The 20,363-nt window shown below is 38.4% G+C and overlaps 1 protein-coding gene across 1 annotated transcript in view; it reads right to left on the reverse strand.

Moving 5' to 3' along the window:
* Positions 1 to 20,363, reverse strand: part of GALNTL6 (polypeptide N-acetylgalactosaminyltransferase like 6) — a 273,134-nt gene that overhangs the window by 53,846 nt on the left and 198,925 nt on the right. Inside the window, exon 5 of the mRNA XM_031066187.1 lies at positions 18,916 to 19,099. Within this exon, the coding sequence (XP_030922047.1) occupies positions 18,916 to 19,099 (184 nt within the window). The remainder of the gene's footprint in view (positions 1 to 18,915; positions 19,100 to 20,363) is intronic.

Consider the following 20,363-nt stretch of genomic DNA (forward strand, 5'->3'; position numbering starts at 1 on the left):
CAGCCAAGTATGCAGCAAGAAATATGTGTCATATTCTTGACAAATAATGTATGTAATAAAAAGTTCCTCTTTCAGAGAAAGGAATATAATCAAGAACATTTTTTTCCTCGCATGAAAGATTTTGAGTTCAGTATCCCAGCTACAGTTCTACTGAAGAAGCACAGCTAATTTGTACTCTAGGTGGAGACTAATGTAAGATCTTTTAAATATATTTTCTAATAAGAAGTCAGCACACGATCTATTGCAGTAAGTAGTAGAACACAGAAATAATCCATTTTCAGGAAGTGCATGGTTTCTCTGCTGATGTAAATAATCCTCTGAAATATCAATTCTTGCAAAAAAGATGTTTGTTCAGAAACTGATACATTAGAAAGTCGTTCCCCAGTCACTAAACCACTCTAGCTGAGCCTTTATACTGACCTATAATACATTTTTAGTGCTATTATATAGGAGCCAACAGTTAAAACAATTTTTTGAAATATTATTTCACACATGCCCCAAATGTTAACTTTGAATATATTGTTTGCATTTTTCTGTGAATTGCTTTACAGTATTATAAATCTTAAAATAAAATCTTTTCAAGTTAAACATTGCCTGTTATTGTAAGCCTTGCAAACTGACTTTATCACAAAAGGTTTCATTATTATGTTTCCCTCTTAGGAAACAAACACATAAATGAAGAACATCAGTGAATTAAAAATACTCCTCCCTCCATCTCAGTTACTAAATTAAATCCCTTGACTGAGCTGGAGAGTTCAGCAAATCACTAAGCACTTTTCTTTGTCTGTGGAAAAGCAATTTTCATAGCAAAAAAATTAACTGTACACAAGTAAACCACCACTGCCACTGAAGTTTTATACAAGCCTCTGTAAAATATTAAGAGCTGATGAACTTCAACCAAAGTTTTCTCCTTGATCACGTCACAGACTGCCTTTGCCTGATGCAAACTTCAGTAAATAAACAAAAGTGGAACAATGCTACAACTGTGAAAAACCTGCCCCAGTCTCCACTGGAACAACTCAACACTATCCTCTTTTTAATTACTTTTTTCCATATCAGAAAGACACAATGTCCTCCCTCTCTCAGTCCTCTCTGTTCTGAAGCTCATCTGGAGTCTCCAAATGACTATTCCATGGTCCCCAGATACGATAGCCAAATCTGGACATGGCAATGTGTCCATGACAGATACACAAACTGGAATATCTACCTGCAACTTTTATGGATGTTAACACATCACACAATGAAAATGGAACTTTATTTAACAGTATAACACCTTCATCCTTTCCTGTTGTGTGCTAACTAGCTATTTGCATTCTTGCTTTAAATTTCTCCTCAGCAGTAGCATGCTTTGCTTTTTAGTGCTGAATTTCACATTAGTTCCTTCTAATTATTTCTTCCATTTGCCAGGACCAAACAACACTGCATTTTGACTATCTTCTCAAAGATCAGTAAGCCCCTGAATTTGTAATTCACATAATTAATGAAGACACTCAACCAGGATGTGTGGTTCTGTAGAGCCATTTCCCCCAGGGACCGGCACCAATATTTGAGACAATCTCACAGTTTAACATCAAACCATTCAGAGCTACTCTTTGGCAGCAACTTCTCAGCCTGTCATGGTCACCTGAGGAAAAATAAAGATGACAAAGGTGTATCCACGCTGTACCAGCTTTAGGAGAAAGCAATAATGGCAACACCAAAAGCCTTGGAATGGACGTCACAATGACTGCCTCCCTATTCTTCTAAATAGCCAAGTTCCTAATATTGCTTAAGGTATCTAATGTCATGCTGCTCCCAAAGGGAGAGGACTCCCTGCTCACTCCTCTAACCGTCCCTGCTACAGCCTGCAGATGTGTGGTCTTATCCCCACAGAACAACAGCTTTATCTTCCTCAATGCTGAATTCACTCAAGCACTAGAAAAGAAGACAATTTTCCTGAGTGCAGTGGGTTTTGTTCAGTTTACATGCTCCTGGAGGTGGGTGTTGTAAAGCACAGGAGGCAGCACCAGGCCACCAGTGTGACAGACTGTCCCACAGCAGGGGTGTCCTCTCTTCCACCTGGTGGCAGGGAGCTCATTTTAGCCCTGTGCTCCATGGCACCACATCCCCCGCCAAAGAAGGAAATTACAGTTCTGTGACAGGGTCACTCCCTGTCAAGCCTGTATTAATATTTTTTATTACATTTTAGGTAACTTGAAGTACATTATTTAGTATTTTTTTACAAATTTTTGATTCAGGATCAAAGAAAGCCTTACGTACTTCTTCATGATTAAAAAATCACAGAATCATCAAGATTGGAAGAGCCCCTCATGATCACCTAGTCTAACCGTTAACCCAATGCCACCATAACCACTCCTGAATTAGGTGGTTTAAACACAGATTAAGTACTCTATAGTATCTACTAGCATCCTTTACTTTTCTCTTCTTCCCTCATCCAGAGTGAGTCAATAAACCTCTGTTGACTGTCCCAAAACTTCTCAGCAAGCATATATAACCTCGCACACCACACAAATCCTCCTCCTCACACCAGATCACATTTACAAATCACTAGGGTAATCCCTGCATCTGCTGTACATGGCAGAGAGCTCCTGAGAGCATGCTGAAATTTAGGCTGCTCCTGAGACCCAGAAGAACACGCCCACCTCTTCCCACCAGAATCATTGACACCTGTAATGATGCCCCACATCTACAGGTTTCTGAGTGCTTGAAATCAGAGTCACACAATCACTCCAGTTCTGGAAGAATCTGGGGAATCCACAGAGAACACAACCTTCATCTCAAACGACTTTTCTCTGGCTCACCTCCTCTGCTTGTTGTGGTTGCTATCAGAGTGTGGTAACCCTACCTTGAGGGCAGAAAAGTGTGTCTGCAAGGAGCATGCAGATTGATGACACTCAGTATTTCATTTGGAGAGCACCAGCTGGAGTGTGCCTGGAGCCAACTCTGACATCACTCCTGCAGGTAACTAATATGGATGGCTGGCTAATTTGGCTTAAAGTCTGTCCTGCAGGATATTTTACTCAGGCATCAAGCTTACATCTGCCAATGATAAAACATAAGAACTCTAACAAAACATTTGACTTTATGCCAGTTTTTCTGATTCTTCTCATTTATTTGCAATAACACTGACATTTACATTCACAAATCTCAAATTCAAAACACTTTTCTTGTAAAAATAAGCTTATTTCTTAGGCTTATAAAATATTTGCATGCACTTTTCTCTGAGCAGCTTTTCCACTTAAAATTATTTCATTAATAACAGTTTGAAATTTATCTTCATGGATCAGAAGTTCTATATTTGAACTGTTTTTGTTGTAACCAGTCAGCCGAGTCACCTGGTATGATGATGCTCTTTCTCCTTGCTTCAGTGTAAATATCCTGTTGGCCATTTGCTTTCCTAAAAGGCCCATAAATGGACAGCTGAAATGTATTTTCCCCCTGTTTTTAAGATAATATAACTCTGTATCCATCAGCTGAAGACCAAGAGAAAGAGATTCTAGTTGCCATTAAATATTTGTGATGTTTATTTTTGTGTTATTTACTTAAATTTATACACATGACAACTATATGTCCAAAATGTTTTAGGAAATGCTTGATTTTTAAAAATTACTTCTGCCAAAGAGCTAATTAACTAGTTAATTTAAATTAAGTAAGTTATAAAGAAAGTTAACAACTGGAGAAAATGGGGGAAGAAGGCCTAAGATGTGACAGCAAATTTTGGCCTCAACAGTGTCCTGTGTGGATACTCCTGTTTTTTAGGCTCTACAGTAAGTCACTTGTTCTGTACTTCATCTATAAAATCCAGTATTAATATCTTTCTGCTTCAGTAGGATACTTTCATAACACTCAAACTTGTGATGCAAATAAAAGCTTTTAAGAAAGACCCTCTTTAAAAGCTCCTTGTGAAAGGTCAAAGAAACAAGAAGTAATTTTCTTTTAATTAAGAGCACATGGAATTAAAAAAATAATTTTCTCATTTCATTTCTTAAAATGTTGTTTCCATCCCAAGAAGTGTGTACATTGTTTTTTCAGAGACTTTCATGGGTTCATTTTAGCCAACAGCCACCTGACACAAACATCTGTGTTCCAAGGGAAAAACCAAAGTGTGTCACTTGGCACTGACCAAGGACCAGCAGGAAAACTTCTTTCTTCCATCAGTTATGGCACAGACAGAAGTTACATATTCTGCACACTCACAGTAACTTCTGCCATGGATTAGAGAATCCCAATCATTGCCAAGAAAAACAGCACTCTTCAAACTAAAGCAGCCTATTTTTATTGAAGGGAAACCAAATGGGAATACTCTGAATGACCATGAGAAAAACATTAAAGCACCTAGACACTTATCAAAAATGTACCAAGCTCCCAATCCTGAAATATCATTCCTTTTTTTGCAAAACACATCTCCAGCAGTAAGAGCAGTAGATCAAACACTAGCCAAAGATCCTCATTATTATCTTGGTAAAAACAAAACTAATTTCAATTTCCAAAAAAGGTAAGGAATGGAAAAAGAACAACCAAAGTATTTAGAACATGGAGAAAGGGACTGTCCTTCTGTTTCTCTTAAAAATGAGGTAGATGTAGGATAGGTCATATATCAGCATTAGTTTGTGTCTGTCTGTTTTTACGTGTCTTGAAAGGTTTAACTTTTGCCCTGTTTCATAACATAGGAGTTTTGGTATTAATTTGACTGAGGCTAGGGTATCTTTTCCAGAGTTTTCCAGCCCTGGCTTGCAAGTTTCTGTGAACTATAGCTGGTATTTTAAACTGCTATTCAAGTACTCACAAAACAATGAATATATAATTGGGACATTTCTTTTTTCCTGTTTTTATCCATTGCTTAGCTAATTATGCTCCAGAGACACTCTCTGGCTAAGCAGCAGCAATGCTGAATAATTCAGAAATGAGGAATATCAATGTGCAGAAAGGAAAGCTGTAATGAAAATCCCCAAGGATCTGTTTCAGCTAACAAATCTGACAGCATGTCAGTGACCAGCCCTGCCCCTGGCACTGTGATGAGCCTCTACTGCTCCAGCTATTGTTCTCATCTGCAGATCTTCTGTGTCCCAACAAGAGACTCTCCAAAACACTGCATTCTTCAGACTCAATTACCTAACTTTGAAAAATGGATTATGGACCCCTAAGTTTACTTTTCCCATTACTATTATATCTCTGGCAGGATGTGTACAGCGTTAACATTACACTTACAGGACAAAACTCAGAGAGAGACAAAAAGGCTCAGAAAGGCAGAATTGTCCAATGTAATTATTAACAGACACTAATTTTTTTTTTTAACTTACATCAGCTTTTACATTTACAAAAGCATTTATATCAGCTTTTTAATAGCAGAGGATCTCTGTTAAGGTAAGGTCATGACACCGAGGAGTTCAAAATAGGTTTTAACTAAGATTTACATGGACTACCTTTCCCCCAGACAAACTGTAGCTTAAATGTAGAGATGTTAAGTGTTAGTTATATTGGGATAGACCAAATAACTCAGAACACTCCTCTTCCCAACATACAGGATCCAAAATACTTTTAACTTCTGCCTCTAGCTATACAATAACTATTCCTAGTGCTATGCTACAAGTATCAATGATGTTGTTGCAAATAAGAAAGGAAACTAAAAAGTTATGTTAATTTCAGGCTTCATTAGAAATGGAAGTGAAAAAAAAAAGGACAATGCTTATTGAATGAAAATGGATTCAAGTATTGGAAAAGTGACATCAAAGTTCTCAGGAAATCTTTCAAGTACATCTCATCTTGCTGCTCTTCCATACACCTTGAGCCCTTTACTTTGTCAGAGCAACAACTGGATCAATTGAATATTTGCAAGAATAGCTGCCCCAGGTATCTGAGATACACAAGGTCGGATTGCTCAGGGATGGAAGAAACAAGAAACAGATAAGCTCTGGAAAGGTCAAACACAACTTTAAGATCTATTAGTAAAGATCTTTCCAGCAGATATAGCTCAGGTGCTGAGAATTGCATGCAGTATGACGCATACAAATCTGGCCTGCACTTTTCAAAATGGAGAGGTGAAAATAAACTTAGAGCTGTGCCAGAACCACCAGAGGAATATGGAGCTGGTCTTTTATGAAAAGAGGCTGCAAAAGGCCAAGGAACTAAATACTGAAACAGGATGTGAGCTCTCTTTAGCAACAGACCAGGAATCATCTGGCAGATCAAATATTTTTAAACAGACTGCTTTGGTATGTTCAATTAATTTCCAGAATGACCAGCATTTTCAGAGAACTGAGGCATCATCTCTGCTGCTGTCAAGTTGCAGGAAACCCTCTAGTCCTGCTGGTGCTCTGGCTTTGTGGGTTGAACTCCACATCTTTCTGCTTTTACCCCTTCTTTTGGGGTATTTTTTTTATTTCTTATGTCTGTAATGTCACGCAGAAACACAAATTCATTTAAACATACAGAAACAAAAAATTCATACAAATTCATTCAAACATACAGAATTCACACAAAGTCATTAAAACATACAGAAACTCACAAATTCATTTAAGTGTCATAATTAATCCTTCCATTTTAGTCAAATGAAAGCATTCAAACATCAGATACGTTGAGAACTACAGAGATTGTCTCAAGGTTTCTGCTGGTGCCTATTGTTGTCAGATACAAAGCAAGGTGCTTTTCAATTTTCTTTCAGTTATCTTCCACATTTTTGGAATATTTCTGTTCCAGCTGGGTAATAGCTACTTTTATATTCAGGGCATGCTCCTCTTTTGAGTTATTCGTGTAAGTATTTGAAGAAATTGCTCAAAGAAAAAAAAAACAAATTGAAAAGAAACCTACATCGTTTAGCATCTGAATTCTAGCACTGCTTAACACAAACTTCTGCAGAAAAAGATATTTAATTCTAAGTGGCTCATATGACTTTTTTCTAGATGCCCCTGATGTGGTATCTAGATCTAAACTGACCTCCATAAAATTAATGGGGTGTGTGTGAATTACTATTACTCAGCCCAAGCAGCAGATTTCTAGTTTCACCATGCACTGTACTGTATTTATTCTTTATATGACCACTAGGCAGATTGTGTACTTAAGGTTCCTCACAATAGTTAAGATTTTACCACTGTATTTTTAGTAGGAAGCATTCTGAAGCCAGAAACTTGCTAATTTAACAGAAATAAAGTAGAAATGCCAGTCAAAAAGTTTTAAAGTGGTGGTAGACAGGACATGACATCAGCTTTAACAGGTGAATGCCCCATCATAAAGAATGAGAAAGCAAAATCTTTGGAGAAAACTAAGATACGAAAGAACACCCTGTGCTCTAATTTTCTCTTTGTTCAATGTTCTCGCCTTCTCCCTCCAGAAATGCGGGTGAAGTTGTAGCATCTCAAGGACAAGAGAAGAACAGACAGAACCAACCTGAGGGTGCAAGGAGATATCCAGACTTGGGAGGAAAAGGAGTAAGGTCAGCTGGGATTTGGAAATATTTTGTAACCAGGGCCAAAGACTATGTGCAAAATAAGTTTCAGGACTGCATTTGTCCTTTTCACAGCTGTTATCACAGTGGAGAGTCATGCTTATCTATGGTCATCAGCTTCTACAAATAGCTGTTCTCTTCCTCTACTGCTACCAATGGATGACATTGTTCTGAAAGAAATTCTCACTGTCAGTCCACCTTTTCTTTGAACTTTTTGTTACCAAATTTCAGCTTGTTCTTTTTGCTAAATCCTAAACTGGCATTATGATTTTTTTTCCTTCTGGATGCAGCAATAATACTGATAATCACCCAATGGGTCATCTGATACTGATAATCACTCATGAGTCAAGAGTGGTCTGCTACAAGACATTTTTCTGTTCTTCTTCTAACAAATTATTTCTCTGCTGCTATAATTCTTCTTATGCTATTAATCTTTATTGAGTTATACAGGAATAACTTTGTATAGGTATACTGTGTACTTGGCTATTGGATGTACTCCTGCATTCCCACTGAAAGATAGATAGATAGATCGACAGATAGATAGATAGACAGATAGATGATAGATAGATAGATAGACAGACAGATAGATAGATAGACAGATAGATAGATAGACAGATAGATATCTTTTCCTGATTTAAAAATTCTGTCATATTTTCATTATTAAGACCAAAGCTAATACGCATAGGTCAACAAATTTAAAATCAGTGGCTTCATTATATAGTTCATATATTATAGGTGGCCAAGCAACTTCGAACAAACCTCACCTGAAAAATGTGTCTATAAATTAATAAGAAAAGCTTTAACAGGCAAAACCACTACTTTGATTTCATTTAAACGAATATTTTAAAGGGACTTTGTTGAATCAGCCAGTAGGTGGAGATGTAAGTCCAGTAAAAGCAGAAAACAACTATTTGGCAGTCCTTGATACAATTGAAGGTTTGTGTAATACAACTTAACCGAGGTTAGATTTCTTAATAAGTATTAGATGAGACAGATGAAATCTGTCTGCAGTTAAAGCCTGTCTATCAGCCTTCCTTGTCTTACAGCCTAGGGCCAGCTGTGCCTGCAGAGCTTAGGAAACTTTCATTTCCAACAAACAATTAGTGAAAGTAATAAGGCAAAAATAATTTCTAACACACAAATATGTAAATTCAAGCATTTTTATAAACTGGACCGGTATTCTGCTATACCACATTAAAAAAACATGGCAGTGTAAAAAAACATAGTCTCAGGCATTCCAATACATACATTTTGATAAGTTTTGAGTCCCTTCATGCCTACAGAAATTACGAGCATGTTATTGCCTTCTGGTACATATACAAATGTTTTTAAAGTATTACCACTTCCATTAAGACAGTCACAATACTCTGTCTTGGCATTAAAAATTTATTAATCTATTAACTTACCATTATAGGAACTCATACTGGTAATTGGTTGCAATAGCAATAATACCTTGTGATTTACAAAAAACAATCACATCTCTTAACATCACTCTTCTGTAGAATAATAATATCCCTATGTAAGAGAAACGTAAATGCAAGCAAATGCAGTAAGGTAAGTGTAAAAATTAATGCAATATAGTTTATATTCAACATTTATAATAATTCCTTTGTTTTTGTTATGTTGTTTGGTTTAAGGTCAAATGAAAGCACCCCTGGAAATAACAGGGCCCATATGATTAAGCTGTATCGACTAATTACACATATATGACTGACAAAGGACTATTTGTCTTCCCTGAGTGCCCTTTGAACAAGCCAGGAACAAAGATTGTGCTTTGAACAGTTTTGCTGTTTAAACTGTCATTCTGTCAAAAAAAAAAAAAATCACTGAAGGACAGGCTAGGCATTAAAACCTACTGCAAAGCAAAGAGCTGGGGACTTAAAACATTTTCTGTGGACTGAGAGCTTAGGGTTTGTTCTCCTTCAGGGTCCTCTGGGAATCTCTTCAAAACCCCTGCCCTGTGCTCCCCAGGCAGCGGTCTGAAAACACTCCTCCAAACTACTTTCTTCCCTGCTGTTTACTTTTTCCCTGGGTATTTTGAGAGGTCCTTTGCATGTTTGCAGTGCTTTGAAAAGGAAAATTATTGTTACTGTTCTCCCGCTGTGCTCTTCCTGACTTATCACCATCTCCCCACTACCAGTTCACTGCATGTCCACACGTCATTCACACTCCTGGGAAAACAGAGTGGCTATTTGCCCTAGCACGAAAAAGCCAGGGAAGTTCTGCAGCATCAGCTAAACTTTCTGCTGGAGAACAAGGAGAGTGCAGGGCATGGGATCTCCTCTTTCCTTGCAGGCATCTCATTCTCTGTAGGGGGCAAATGGACTTCTGTAATTTCATGCCTACAGTGCCTCTCCAGCACTCAAAATCACACTGATGCACCATCTTAAGAACAGAAAACATCACGGGTTTATTTTCCAAATAATTCACTTGAAGAGATATTTCTGTGCTGTTTTCTCACAAACAAAAGGGGTACATTTTGAAATGAGTAAAGTTTATACAAGAATCTTGTTCCCTGACAAAGGATACTGTCTTGGCAGTTTATCAAAGAACTGATGTCAACTCCTTTGATTCTCATTTTTTCCTGGTCTACCAAGAGACATGCATAGCATTTTCTAAATAAACTAACACAGCAAATTTCAGTGTGTTTATCATAATTTTCACTTCACAGGTCGGAGGAGGCATTTACCTTTGACTCTCGACAAAAACTTGTCTTCCAGCTAGAATAATGATATCTTGGTTACTTACATGAAAATGAAACAGATGCTTGTTTGTCTGGGGATAATTCGGAATAAGGTTCTCATCAGGTCAATACCTATACTGAACTCTCCTAAGACTGTAAACAAAATATGTTTTCACTTTTCTCATTCAAGTCTGAGATAAATAACAAGATTCGCAGATAAACTGCCAGGGTTAAAAACTTCAGAAATATGGAAGGGACATAACTAATGTCACAGAGATGCAAAACCTGCTGATATCCTATAATCCAAAATCAAAATGGAAATTGTCTTGAGATCTTCTGCAGACATTGTCCTGTATGTGATCCAGTTCAATGTTGCATTAAAAGCTGCAATTCAGCAGCTCCACGGAGTGGAGGGCTTTGTGCATAACTGGATCAGATTGGAACATGCGTCCATGGAGTCCTAGCCTTGACCTCAAGGCTGGAAATGGATCTGAAGAGCAAGCTGCTATTGTGCTGTAAATCAGATGTTGTCTACAGGATGTGAAGGAATTCTCTGGTACCATTTTATAAAGGTTTGCTTAGCAGGAAGCTGACAAATTTTCAATGGCCACAGTGTGGAACAGGCTGCATTTCTGGCTGAGAAAATGGATTGTTGGAAAGCCAGGGACTCTGCATGTCTCGATTTCTGGCATGGACCAAACAGACAGTATTATAATCAGGATTTAGAACAGAATTTGCCATTTGCACAAAACTCAAGTAAAGCTCAAGTAACACTGCAACAGGCTGTAAACAACTGGAGGTTTAAGCAGAATTTTAAAATCTTAGCAAATTGGAGCAAATTGAAAAAGTGAAGTAAAGAAAGGAAAAAAAGATAAATTTCCAAATGTGCAGATACAAAATATCACACTGATCTATAAATAATGAAGACAGATCACTCTTTTGGACATGGCACTTGAAATAGATATGAATATAAATGCCTTGCCTTTACACATGTAAAATCAGAATTACAAGAGGAGGATGATGAATATTTGGCTAGATACCAGTTCTGCAGAAAATGATGTGGAGGTTACACCAGAGCACAAGCTTGGCATGAATCAATACTGTCAAGGAAATGTAAACCGGAACATAGTCTCTGACAGAGGCAAAGTCACCCCTCTATTCCACCAGGCAGTGGTAAGACTTTGGCTGGTGCTGTATGCTCTTAGGATGGAAACAGTCTGCAGAGGAGCAAAGATAATCATTGGAGATCTAGAAAACATTATTTATTAAGAGAGGCTGAAGGAAAGAATATAATTTACTTGAAAATGAACGATGAACTTATCTGACATGAGTCCTCAAGTACTTATAAGCTCTGCTCCCACTGTGCAGTGTAAGTGATTACAAATTTGAAGGGGTTAAAGCAGCAGCAGGAAAATTTCTGATTGGATATTTTAAGAATAGTACTGAAAGACTGGCTATATACAAATTTCTTTCCTATCTCCCCTTTTTTCAGGCTTCCAGCACACACTGCATTGACAGCCTATGTTTTTCAGAATGGAAGCCAGAAATATCTCATTACCTCAGGGCTACACCAAGATAGCTGGACAGGTGGAATTATTCCATGCAGAGTAAAAAAAAAATCAGATGGTATACATTGGCAAGTGAGGATGCTTGTATGTCATGCTTAGTTGATCACTGCGTCTGAAAAAAAAACAACATGGGCATTGGAGGAAAGCACTGTGATACTGTGGAGCTCCTGCAGACCTCACAGAGCAAGGGGTAAATGACACACACATCCCACCCTGAACAGATGCTAAAGAACATTAATAAACCTGGACCAATGAACATGTATGGAACTTGCATCAATGGACACATTTGAAAGTGGTTTGGCACAGAGCGGTCCCATAAAATTAATTGGTTCAGGCTTTGTGCTTTCTTCTGTTGGAAGCAACTGCAGCACTAGATTGAGATTTTCAACAGCAGCAGATCATTCTTTAAATAAATCACAACAACCAAGTGGATGCAGAGGTTGCTCCCAAATTGATGCTGATAAACACTATAAAACGTAAGAAAAGGGTGTTGGTTTTCTTTTTTTTAGAATCAATAGGTGTCACCAAATTCTGCATGAAAGTTCTAGAGAAAAATGGCTTTAAACATTTAAGTAAGAATAGAAAGAATTGCTTAAAAAATGTGACTTATTTTTCTTTATGGAAAACTGTTCAGACATGATTTTATAATTTAGAAATTGAAGCCATCTGTATCAACAGTATGGTGATAGTTTTAAATAGCCCACCTGTATGCACCGAGAAACATAGCTCTGTCCTGTTCTTGGCCACCATCCTAGTCTTTTTAATGTAAAGATGTATTAAAATCATGCCCAGAAGCTACTTAATTTTCTAATTACTGGTAGTATTCATGACCCATTCTGTGAATCTGCCCCAGCATATGGGCATATAGACTGTCAAGCTCCAAAGTTGATACTTATGTGAAGTAGCAGGCTAACAGCTCTAGAAGGATTATACTCAAGATGTTTATATTTTTATGCTAAATATGATGCCCCAAGTATTAAAGAAAATTGGAAATATGAGTATAGGTATTAGGAAAAAAATTAGTACTCTGTCTTGGCTGGCATGAGCCACAATGACCATTTAAGTGAAAGGTTGTGTATCAAATCTGAATCTACCCAATTCAACTAGCAGGACGAACTTGATTAGTGATTGATTTCCTTGACTGAAAATGAAAACTAAACCACCAGCAGCATTTTATCCTTGATTTTTTTTTCATTCTGACAGTCACACACTCTGTAGAGTACCCTCCTCTGTACTGGTCCTCTGAGAAAATCTACTGGTTGCACAGTACCTCTACACTGAAATCCTATCAAAGGCAGGAGAAAATGATTCAATATGAGCATACGCATACCCACAAATTCCGTGTTAGCGTCAATATCTCTCATTAAAAAAAATTCTGAGACGGGTAGATGACCGTTTGTAAAAGCTATTTTTATATCCACTATGGTTATCTCCACTAGCAGTCTTTTACAGACCACAGCTTGTCAAAACAATAAATCAAGACTGTAACTTACACAAACTAGCACTAGTTGGAGACTGCTTTGCTGTAGAATAATCCCTTTACCAGTAGATTATACTCAGGCTTTAGAAAAATAGATGATTGTTTCTGGTTGTGAGAGGTTTTATGAATATGTTTATAGGCAGAAGTCAGCCATAAAAGACATAGGCTATAAAGCTCTGGGAGCTAAAGAACAGAAATCATTGTCCAAAGCATTTTCTGAACTTCAGAAAACTATAATAAAATTGTAAAAGTACTTGTCAGATTTGAAATATAGTCTTAGCAAAGGCTTTCTTTGCATGAACACGTTATAAAAACTATGTATTTAAATACTGAAGGTAAGGAGCTGCAGAAAAAGAGTATTTCTAAGAGTATATCAAATTCAAAAAAAAGAGCATCCGGATGACAGTTTGCAAAATAATAATGTGATTTTAGGTACACAATTCAACAGAATACATCAAGCAACCCTCCAATCTTTACACACAACTAGCTACATTAGGGTCATAAATTACATTCAAGGTTGTGAGCCTGTGATGCAAGGGAAAGGAAAAATGTACTGATCACCCAATTTTATCTCTTGAGCATGTCCAAAATTTTACCCAAAAGTACATCCATTAAACATAAGTGGCTCCTATTACTGTGAGAGCCTTGTGATAGTGGAGTGATTCTATTTCTATATTATAGATAGGAAACTGAGTATAGGAACTAAAATGTCAGATATTACAAAGTTGTTTCTACTTGCTTGAATAGCCCAGTATTTGCAAAACTGCTGTCCTAGTCCTTTGCTAGAGTTCCATGTCTCTTCAGCTCTGTCTCCCTTCAGGGAGGTCTGGAGATCACAGTTCTACACTGGAAGGCAGAGAACTTCTGGAGAGTAGGGAGTGACCACACACTAAAACACTTCTAACTTTCTCAGACAGGTGCTAGGAATCTTGGCATCCAGTAAATAGCACAACACGCCTCTCATTGGTTAAATTTTCCATCTTGAGTTGCAATTCAATAGCAATGTTGTTAGGTCTCACCTGCACCTTTCTCTCCTTCCTGCATCATAAAGTTACACCACCATAAAACTGCTCCAAGGAGCTCTGCAGCCCCTTCCAAATAGTTTTTTTGCGTTGAAATGATGTTTTCTTGTCTGGTTAAAAGTATGTTGCAGCTGGCATGAAACAGATGCCAGTTTTCAGATCAGGCATGTGATACCATGAATTGATATAACATAAATGCTACCAGGAAATAAAGAGCAGTCATCCCCAGCAGGCCTGAGCATATCAAACCTCCACTTTGAACTTCCACAGAGCTTTTAACTCAGACAGGCTATTTAATCATATAAACTGACATGCTGTATATCACAGTCCATTACAGTAACAAGGTTATCCCATTAGTTTAAGTGGCGATTGCTTGGGTTAGGCAAACTCTGCTGGAGACCAGAGCCCCTGCACCATGGAAAGGAACAGCCACAGAGGAGCATGCTCTTATGTCCCAAACCTAAGTGTCCTGTAAGGGCAAGCTGTCAAACCTCTGCTGAGACAGAGGAACAAACCAGCAGGAGATGATAAGCCAAGATGACCCTTGCCACAAAGCAGATAAACATCTCTGGTCCTCCCTGCTTATAGAGTACAATAAAATGTTCCAAGTGATCTCCAATTCTGCTGAATGATCACTGCTCCTGGGATCAAGACAGTGAGCATCATCATGACATAATCATGATTCCACAACTTTCTGACAATTTCCCACCATGCATCAGAACAGCAATTTGAGTTGCTTGCACAACCCCAGGTGCAGCAGAGGAAAACAGCATGAAGCACTCTTCAGAGTATATTCAGGTAGTTGTACACAAATTGCAAGACAAAAATTGCTACAGTCACTATGATGATCTGCAACGGGACAGATCAGTTAAATGCAATGTAAAACCCCTCTTGTTTCTGTGGCACATGAAAAAAGCAAATCAAGGAGTTCACAGTGTCTGGATGAGGAGGCAACCTTATTAGAGGAGAAATCCAGCTTCCATGCCTAGAAGGATTCAATATATCCTGAAAAATAGTCACACAGATATTTCAAAAAACTCGCTAATCTTAAAAGCTACATGAGATCCATTTATGGAATAGTTGTTAAGCTTTCCTCTACGCTGCAGTGAGCATAGAAAAATATCCAATAATTCATATGGGAGCTTTGACTGAAAATACATTTTAAATGGCTGTAGTTCGGTTCAGTGAAACCTATGGGAAATTTGGCATGGCCAATGACAAACTATATGTAAACCAAACTGATAAAATTTGTGCATGAATGCTGCCTGATCTGAGTGCAGTTACAAATTTGTCATATGACTCCCCAGTTGGTGCTAGTACATCATCTGTACCTGAATTTCAATCTGGAAGATTTTGAGAGTGTTTTACAGTCTTAAAGCCATAAACATCAAGCCAAATCTTGGTGTAAAGCTACTTGTTGTGAACAACTGCAGAGGGCCTGAGAATGGGTGAGAGTGTACATCAGAAAAAGCTGAGAGCTGCAGTGAAGCTCCAAGTTCTGTCACAGCAAAGGATGGGGATGCTGCTCCAAGTTGCACTGCAGGCATGGGAACAATAAATCAAGACTACACTCACACCACAAATGGATGAGAATATCTCTTATTCACAAGAAGGATTTTGAACTGTAAGACCATGTTGAGATAGATGGTGTCTAATGGGAGAGCACCTGGTCAAAACTGACCACACTGGAATACTATTAAAAAAAATTAAAATGTGGGAAAAGATTAATTCCAGAGCACTAGCTGAGCTGGCATTGGAGCTCAGTGAGACTCGTGCTCCTGTCATACCAAGAGCCTACCTGCCAACATTTCAGCTGGTTGTGTCAGCTGCAAACACGCTGCTGGTGTGTGCTGCAGCAGGACTTTGATCATGTGCAGATGGAAAGCAAATGTACCATGCAGATAATACAACAACTGCTCTTAGGTCTTATGTAGTTTGATCTGGTTTTATGTACATTATTTCTTAGGCTGATGTGACCTTTTCTGCTTCACACATATACTGTGTTGGCATTTTAAGTGAAGGGAAAAACTCATCAGCACACTTTTTGGATCATGTATCCACTATTTGCTGGTGTTTTACTAAAAATGCTGGCAATTTTCCAGTTCATTAGGGATCATCTCAGATCTGACTCTGCTAGTAAGAAATAAAACTATTACGATACCAACAGTAAAATATTTAACCTAAATTAAAAAAAAATCCCTACTGCTTACAAAATAGTAGCATAATAATTATGGTGCTGGCTGAAGCAATTTCTAGTTTTAGTGCATATGTAACTAAAGGAAAACTGTTCTGTATCTTTTATTTCACAGAAGCTGTCTTGGTCAATTAAGTTACTGAGAGGTAAAATGGTTTGCAATATTTACTGTATTTGTTGTAAGCAAGTATTAAAAACTTGAGGTCTCAGCAGAGAAGGCCATAGGAGAGAAGCAGTACTGACTTTGAATTAGAAGATAATCTTTCCCCTAAGCAAAATTCATACTGATTATTTAAAACATATCTATTCCCATTTGCCATTTTAGGCAGAGGGTACTTTTAAGCAAGCATATTGTCCTAGCTCAGCCAGCCTTCAGTCCTGCTGGCATGTGTGGGGACAGACAAGATGATTCCTTGAGCAGTGCTGCTTTCCCAGCAGCATCGCTCTGATGTGCATCCTGTTATGGGGAAAACAAAGGAAGACTCTCACTGATTTGTGTAAGAACAGGGAGGTCTTTCCACCTGACAAGTACTCAGATTACAAGAGATTTATAGGCTGCACTGTACTATATCTTGTTCCTTGAGAAGCCATTTATCTTCCTGTGTCTCATGCTGGCAGGGTAAGGTGGGTATCAACTGCTGCCATGCTGAGTGGAACAGCAGTTCATGCAAAGCCGCCACATCTATTCTGTACTGCACAAAACCTTGTCTTTCTAGGAACTTTCCTATGAGAGATTCCTCTTTAGTCCTCTCTTGTCTTCACAACAAGATTCTACAAGATGCAAACTACAAATAGCAAATGTGAAACAACTGACAAACAACCCTGCGGCTACGCTGGCAATAGAGAAGTTTTACTTACACAAACTTTGAATGCTGAACCAAATTATACAAAGGTTACTTTCAGTAAGTGCCAAGAAACTACAACTGCTCAAAGGACCAAGAAGGCTTAGAGCAATTGAAGATCTAGCAGCTCTGGAGTATTATGTGATTGTACTAGCTGCGTCTGTGTTGTGGAATGGTGTAGCAGGGCATCTGGCCCCTCAGAAGAGCTTATCTGTGTCTTGTTAGCTGGTGAACTCAGGGCATCTTGCCATTCACGAGGGCTTGCTGATTGGTGAAATAACTCAGTCAAGACAGCTTGTTTTGCAGTGACTTTTTTTTGACGCCATGAAAGTAATGTTTCCAGCTGTCAATAGATATCTTGCTGTGGAAGTGAGATCTAGAAAGGAAGATGGAATTTCTGACTAACAGTTCACTTTACAAACTATAAAAGCTACATCAAACTTTCACAAAGCAGAAATCTTCTGCATACTCCCTGGAAATCTGTGGGGCTTTCTCTCCAAAGCTGGGATGCCTACCTTAAGGTTACCCTCCTGGGAGCTAAGTGAAAGCACTCTGTACACTGTTGTTATTTTGGCAGTAGATTACATTGACTCCTAATCTATACTAGTTCTTTGCCAGCGACTAAAGCAGGGCTTGCCTGAATCTCCCACCCAATCAGTGACAAGTGGTCACATTGGCACCTGATGTAAAGTACTTCATTGGCACTTATGCTAATGCAAGATGAAGACTCAAGGGCCTGAATGGAGATAAGTAAAAAGGAACAAGTAGAAAAATGAAAATGAGCCCACAAATATCGCAGTTACCTACTCTTCCCTGGTGGTCATTCCCAGGATATTAGGGTCAGAGTTCTTCTGCTGCTATTGTTCCCAGGTTTTGCTTTGGGAAGGGGAGAACGCTGAGGTTTCAAACTGCCATAACCTACAGTGTGGAGGTTCAGCCAGGGCTAACGAATGTCAGAGCCTGCCCTACTGGCAGCCCTGCTGGGATGTGCCTGTGTGAGAGACCTGGGGACTTTCCCACATTAGAACCATGTCTGTCTCTCTGTCCTTTCCCTTTTGATAAGGATTAATCCAAGCTGATCCTTACATAAGAATAATTATAAGAAAAGATAAGAAAAAAGGATGTATCTTTGTGAAAAGAAGGAAGATAATTTCTGTGAATGAGCTGATCTCTACAATACTGGGATCAGAGGCTGTCTTATCTAAAACTATTTACAAATCATCTTGACAGTGTTCAGGTTTGACAGCTCTGTGTTTAAGTTACAGCACTGCATATACAGCAGCCATATCACCAGTTATAAACAAAGCATCTACTGGTGTAATGTGGACTCAACTGCTGGTGCATATATTGCATCAATCTCCAGCAAATAAAACATTAAATAAAGTTTCTGTGAAATAAAAAGAATTCCTGCCATTGCAATCACTTCTCTGATGCCAATACTTAACTACAAGCATGTGCCTGTCTCTTATGTACAGTCACTGAGCCAGGTTGTGTTTCCATGCACAGCTTCTGAATTCTACAAATCATTGCCTTGCTCTTTTTCCTAGTTTTCAGATGTTTTCTGCTATTACCTTTCATGAGCAGAAAGTGGCCTACATGGAAATGTCTGGGCTTGGATTCTGCTACAGTTACACTTCTTGCTTGCCCTTCTTTATGTTCCCACTCTCTCCTTTATTGCTACTTACTCAAAGGGGTCGCTGGGATCAGCTCTCTGGAGCTCTGGAGGAATCGGGATTCTTTTGTAGTACATTTCCCAGTCAAAAGCTCCTCGCATGGCATCCCCCGCCTGCGCCTCGTAGCCAAAGTGGTTGTGGTCAATGACATCGATCATAGGACACACGATGGTTTTGTGGTTAAGTGCAATCTGGTCTGAAAAATGAAAGTAGAAAATAGGAAACAGCATGTCTAGTCAAGTCATCTATCATATTACTGCAAAGTGAATCCCACAGGTTTCTGATGTTTGAAGATTGCTTGCTTTGTGCCCTGTGGCCCCCCAGTAATTTCATTTTTCCAATCTGTATCAAACCTTTATTTAAAGTAGAATTAATGCAGTTGGGCAATGATTAGAAGTATTTACAGTTCTTTAAAGGGAAGCACATCCCTGTGAGACCCACAGGAGTCCAGTCATCAGCATCTCTCTCTCATTGCTACACTGAATTGTACCCAGTCTGTCAGCCATGGAGCAGGCCAGCAAACAAATGGTAAAAATACTCCCTCATCTGTGGGGAGTGTGTCTGGGAACCCACTGAGAGAGAGATTTATTTCTAAATGTGAATTTCAGCTCTCACAAGTATTCAGTCACTGTTCCTGTAGCTGTAGAGTACATCAGCTTTGAAATCAAATGCTCCAAATTAAAGGCAAACTCCAACACAAAGAGAAAAACAGAGCTTATGTCCTTTTTTTTGCACCAATCTCTGAGTTCTAAAGAAGGCTCCACAATATTATTCTTACCTGCTTTCTAAAGAAAGGAGTTTAGTTTCGCTTTAAAAAAAAAAATTAGAACTGTGAGACTAAGTCAAATTCCCATCCCTAGCATAAGCTCAGCTGGGCCTGAGTCTGCTTTGGTGAATCCTATTGCTTAATCCTATAGAGCTCCTCTGAAAAGAAAGACAAGTAAAGAAGATAGGCCAACATCAAGAACTAGGCAGAGGAATAATAGTTTGAAATGAGGAAGTACAGAGAAAACCTACAGCCGCGTTGACAGGAAAGGACTGTAAAAAATTACCTATGAACCCTCAAAAACCCCCTAAAACCTTAACATTCCAAGTATAATAAAGCTTTTTCTATGAATGGCAGCTTTGATCCTTTATATTATTTAGTACATTTTAGGGCCTATGTGGAAAATTTGGTTTTTGTTTTTTGATTTTGTTGTTTATATTTCATTGATGCTTGATAATACGCTAAAAATAATCAGAGGGCCGAGTGTTGATTGAACATTTAGCTAGGAAGGTAGGTAGTACTGGTATAATGATTAATAATACAGATTCTGCTTCCATACTTCTGCAGGACTGGAGTTAAGAAAAAAAGATTATTTTCACGAAACATCCGGGTCTTTATATTCATTCTCAGAAGTTTAAGTTTAGAAACACGGTCCAAATCAGAGATCAATGCTGCTAGTGAGAAATTACTGTGA

This window comes from Geospiza fortis, unplaced genomic scaffold, assembly GCF_000277835.1.
Source record: "Geospiza fortis unplaced genomic scaffold, GeoFor_1.0 scaffold40, whole genome shotgun sequence".
Lineage (NCBI taxonomy): Eukaryota > Metazoa > Chordata > Aves > Passeriformes > Thraupidae > Geospiza > Geospiza fortis.